Source organism: Morone saxatilis, unplaced genomic scaffold (assembly GCF_004916995.1).
Source record: "Morone saxatilis isolate NCDOM2014 unplaced genomic scaffold, NCSU_SB_2.0 Contig19, whole genome shotgun sequence".
In the NCBI taxonomy this organism is placed as follows: domain Eukaryota; kingdom Metazoa; phylum Chordata; class Actinopteri; family Moronidae; genus Morone; species Morone saxatilis.
Genome location: NW_023339751.1, coordinates 23,086,102 through 23,091,222, shown reverse-complemented (window position 1 = coordinate 23,091,222; position 5,121 = coordinate 23,086,102). Strand labels below are relative to the sequence as shown.

At 42.6% G+C, this 5,121-nt stretch overlaps 1 protein-coding gene across 1 annotated transcript in view; it reads right to left on the bottom strand.

Moving 5' to 3' along the window:
- birc6 (baculoviral IAP repeat containing 6) overlaps positions 1-5,121 on the bottom strand; it is a 22,778-nt gene that overhangs the window by 7,276 nt on the left and 10,381 nt on the right. The window contains exons 15-23 of the mRNA XM_035663872.1: positions 4,417-4,550; positions 4,106-4,267; positions 3,891-4,022; positions 2,871-2,968; positions 2,630-2,777; positions 2,136-2,269; positions 1,593-1,739; positions 1,329-1,516; positions 477-785 (exon numbers count right to left, since the gene is read on the bottom strand). Coding sequence (XP_035519765.1) covers positions 477-785; positions 1,329-1,516; positions 1,593-1,739; positions 2,136-2,269; positions 2,630-2,777; positions 2,871-2,968; positions 3,891-4,022; positions 4,106-4,267; positions 4,417-4,550 — 1,452 coding nt within the window. The remainder of the gene's footprint in view (positions 1-476; positions 786-1,328; positions 1,517-1,592; positions 1,740-2,135; positions 2,270-2,629; positions 2,778-2,870; positions 2,969-3,890; positions 4,023-4,105; positions 4,268-4,416; positions 4,551-5,121) is intronic.

The following is a 5,121-nucleotide window of genomic DNA, read 5'->3' as shown; positions in this document are numbered from 1 at the left end:
TTTATATAAAATATATATAAATATATAATGGGCAGAGCTTCCAGGTCTGTAAAGTGAAGCTGTCAACATGGGGCAGCTTCATGGGTTGCAAAGTCTTATGGAGAAATGACCCTACTTCTTACCTACTTACATAATATGAATCAAGATTATGTTATTGCATTACCTATGTCTTACTTAAAATATTTTACAAACTGTTCATCTGTAATACAAGAATATATGTGACCAGGGAAGCAAACACTGTTTCCTGCTAAACATGAGTCAAAACTATGCACAATTTGCAGCATATCACCACTGCTGACTCCAGGAAACCGTCATGGTGGATTTTTGGACTGTTGAGCTGTTGCTTCTGTGCCACCACTTAACTGTCTAACTGGAGTGTCTCCAGTCAAATTGGCAACATTTTGGTAGAAATCAGAAATCAGAATGGTTTCTACGAAAAAAGTACTAATGTTTAAGCCGAGCTACATATAACTAACCGGCTTGGCTTTCTGTGTGTTCTTGTGCGCAGCCAGGTTGACAGGCCCAGGGTCCATCATGGAGCCGGGGAACAGGTGAGCCAGCTCGGCGCTGAAGGCCGCAGACACCGCCTCGTTGGGCGGTGTGAGAGGAGGGGTCATGAAGAGGGGCGTGGTTTTAGGTGTTGGGGGGATGACGTCAGAGGGGTGAATGAAGAAGCCTGGAGCGGAGGAAGGGTTGGAAGGCACAGAGTTGTGGATGGGCCCCACACCTGAGGCAGCGGCAGCTGCTGAGGTGGTCTGATGCAGCTTGGCCTCAAGCTTGGCCTTCTGTTCATAACACAGACAAGACATATTACTAACAAGACAAAAACACTTGACTGGTACTATAACAGAATAATATTTCACAGACTAATACTCCTATGCTCATATATAAGCTTATGATCCATTATTTTTCTAGTGCTGTCCTCTATTGTTTAATTGTTTTTATTTTGTCCCTGAACTGGCTGCATGCTGTATCATGTCTGCTACCTTCTAAGAAATCTTCTGGTACATCTTTTGCTCTGTTTCTTCTTGCAGCCTGGACATCTTTTAACACAAGTTCTCCAGTGTTCTTCATTTTTTAAGTATGATGTGACAAAACATCGCAATGAACAGCCCTACCTCAAAGTACCCTGAACTTGCATTTGGCATCACCTCCTGAGGAGTGGCCAAATTTAGTCCCAGGAAAAAAGCCAGCATAGAACAGTGGAAATAAATGCAAAACCCATAATAATGACAACATGCTATGAAGGTTTTGTTAAGGTCCTGCATTGGAAAACATAGCATGTGTGTGTGTCACAAGTGTGTTTGTGTGTAATTTGGTTCTTTCACCTGCTGCTGCAGCTTCAACAGTTGCTGTTGTTTCTCCTGCAGCACCTGCAGCTGCTGCTCTGCAGACACCATGGCGTGGGACAGCGACTGGAGCGCCACCTGTGCCGCTGAGCTTAGAGCTGTAGAAGCTTCACCAACCGTTCCTGTAGACAGGCCGCCCACCGCAGGCGTCACACCAAATGTACTCACTGGGGTTAAAGAGCAGATGTTTAGACAACAAGCAGTTCATGAGCCAAAGACATGAAAAATGAAAGAAATGTTTACCAGTGAACATGCTGGCGTCATCTCGTTCCACTCGTGTGCCATCGCTGGTTGAGATACAAGTAAAGTGCAAAGGCTCCACCTCCAGCAGTCCAGTTAATGCTGTGAAGCTGCCCTCTGCTGCTGCACAGCTGCTCACTTTTCCATTCCCTGCAGGAAACACCCAAAACCAAAAGAACATTCAAGAAAATATCTGAACTTCGAGTCTCTCTCCAGCATTTCAACATTTCCCCATTACATAGTAGAGAACTTAAAATATACCAGGGTTTTGCAGTGCTAAATTCTGTCGAGCAAACCTTTTTACATTAATATATCAGTAAATTACTTGTATCAAATATAAGAACAGTGTAGGAACTTTTTATACATTGTCCCCTGATGTTAAATAATGAAAAATATAAAAATATAAAGTTCAAATAAACATCATATTTAGCGCCACATGAATGTGACAATCTAATCTATTTTAATCTGCAGTCCACCAGTGAGCAGGTTTAAAAAGTCTAGAATAACAAGGCTGTAACATGATGTTAATCAGTGCACAGCTTATACCTGAGAGAATGTCAGAGAGGTCAATCTCATCTGATTGGACTCCAATACTGCTGTTGAAGGCATTCTTACAGGAGGAACCACTGACTTCCAGGTCAAAGAGTACTGGGTCAAACGGAGAGCTGTACAGGCCATACCTGGAAGGAGGTGGACAGGAGAGGCTTGTGTTTAGGGAGAAACATCAAGGAAGGAATGACTCTACTAATAAGACACCATCAAGCAGTATAAATGAGCATTTAATGGGTAAAGAAACAGCATCAATGTAATACTGATGCCTCTATATGATCTACATAACAAACAAGAGCATCAGAGAGAAGATTGACTGTTATTATATAGCTATTCTTAATGCCTGAAATGAGGCAGTGGAAACACTACTGCTTTTGTCCAAAGGGGCCACCAAGATCAACCCAAAAAGCAAGTTCCTTGTTGGGGCTTTAAGTCATAGAATAAATTATGATTTGTGCATCACTATCCTAGAGAGGCCGGGCTGTCAGTACCTGGTCTGCAACAGTGCCTCCAGTGGGGTGAGGCGGTCCTGCAGCTGTCGAGAGATGGCGGTGAGTAGGTTGGCGCAGGCAGTGCTGCAGCCTGCAAGGTCCTCTTCCTTCACATAGTTCAGCAACACAAAGTACCAGAATACGGAGCCTGAAACAAGAGGGAGAGGGGGAGATGAGAAAATACTGGAGAGTCATGAAAGAGGAGCAACGGAAAGCTGCTGTGTGTAGTTCAGTTACTTACCACCTGTTGCTGCTGCAGGCAGGTAAGGCATATTGTCTAGCAGAGCCTTCAGCAGACTCACGCCAAAACCCTGTTGACTTGGGTCCCCTTTCCCATTGCTATAGCAAGAAATAAATGTTCATCATTATCTCCATATGAACCCCAAGTGCACAAGAGCTCAAGAACAAACAATGACTTCATCATATAGGGTGTTTCCACTACAGGAACCTCCAAAATAAAGGTATAGCCACTGTCATGGGCTCAGATTTTGTTCCCACTGTACAGTGTTTGCTTCCTGGGACCTACACTTGGGAAGGAATGTCACACCGATTCAGAACAGAATATACAACTTGTGTTTTGCTGCTAATGCAGCACACATGCATGGGCGAATATATGGGAAATCGTCAGTTGTTGGAGTGACAGCGGCCCAACCCTAGCAAGGAGCAGAGAAAGAACAGCACCTGCAGTTGCCTGTGCATCTTTCTGGGCAGCTGATCTGTCCCAAGAGACACAACCAGCTCTGGGGAGATAGTCAACTGTGTGGGAGCTGGTCTGGTGCCAGTCTCGTGTACTCTTTTTTTTTTTTTTTTTTTGCTCCAGTCTGTCAACCTCTTACTGCAGTTAGACTCTTATGTTCATTTAAACAATACTGATGGTTAAAATTCAACTTATACAATTAGAATCAGACTTAGAAATACTTTATTGATCCCAGGGGGGAAATTTGTAAAGAATGTCTAATGTCAAAGAAAATCTATATTAGCATCAGCTTTTGTCCTTGTGGTCTGTCCCACTACACTCACCCCACTAGCCTACAGCGCAGCGCTGTCCTAGTATTACTATACATATGGTGTTGCTATTTTAATGATGTACTGTGTATCAGGTTGGTACCACACAGTGGAAAACCAGGCAGAGCATAGAACCTAAACTTTACAGGTTGTTACCGGTTCAGATTACAAGAAGCCACAGGTTTACAGGGTTGTTAAGTTCCCATAGCGGAAAAGAACTAAAAGCCTCATCACCAAAATCAACCATGTGTCTTACCTAATACAAAGTGCAAGAAAGCGAGCACATTTGTGCGCTATGCTCCGACCGGCCTCGAAGAAACACATCCGCACAATATCCGTCAGCCGTGTCCGTGTTTTCACCAGCAGACCCTCCTTTCCTTCTCTTAAGCTACAAAGAAACCACAGGATATATTATTTGTCTTAGTAACTCGTGAACTCAATGTCCTAGACGATGACTTGCTTTAGTCCTACCTGCAGGGACCGTTGGAGAAAACCCCAGCCAGCCAGCACAAGATGTCTAGGATGAGGCTTTGGGCATGCTCTGTGGCTGGGCTGCCCTCTGTCCGCCGACACAGCGCATCCAGCAGCTTCTCATGGAAGTCTAGGAACTGTAGCATAGCACAGCGTTGGACCCTGAGTAGAACAGAAGAACAAAGAGACAACTTAACTCCTGCAATATGTACAGTACAGACGAATACCATCCAAGGAGACAGTGACGGTAATAGTGACCATTTGCTGCTGCATGTATTTAGTGTTCATCATGACAACGACAGTGATCTAACCTTTCTTTGGGTATTGAAGTCTTCTTAAACCTTCTGATTGTGACTGAAACTTCCTGCAGCAGGTCACAGCCTCGCAGGTTTTCTACTTTCTTCGAGGGTGCTGGGCTCTCCATTTTCACCGCAGAGACCTTCTCCTACACACACACACACAGACGATTTTAAAACTTAAAAAATGTTTGGTTTGTCTGTTTCAGGCTACTGTAGAAACATGGCAGACTCCGTAGAAGAGGACCCACTCCCTCTGCAGCTGATTAGGTAACAGGTTTCAGGTTTCATTATACACTAATGAAAACCAAGGACCTAAAATCCAGTCTGTCTGTGCAAACATACACTACGTTAGTTAAGCATATAAGTAAGTATCTTGCAAAGTTAGTCTTTTTATTTATTTATTTTAGGTCATATTTATTTGTTAATACCCATTAGTACCCATTGTTTACGAGCAGTCAAGAGTTCCCAAGATAAAAAAAAAAAAACACATCTTGTTTTCACTGTCCACAAACTGGACAACGTAAAGAAGCAAGTTTTAAATTTGAAAGAAGCACAAATATCATATTATCAAAACTAAATTTAAAGAATGAAATAAATACTATTGGTCCATCAAACCTTATTAGAACTATAAAACTTATTAGAACTATAAAACCTTATTAGAACTATAAAACAAATTTTTTTTAATTCCAATTATAATTAATTAATGACACATTTAAG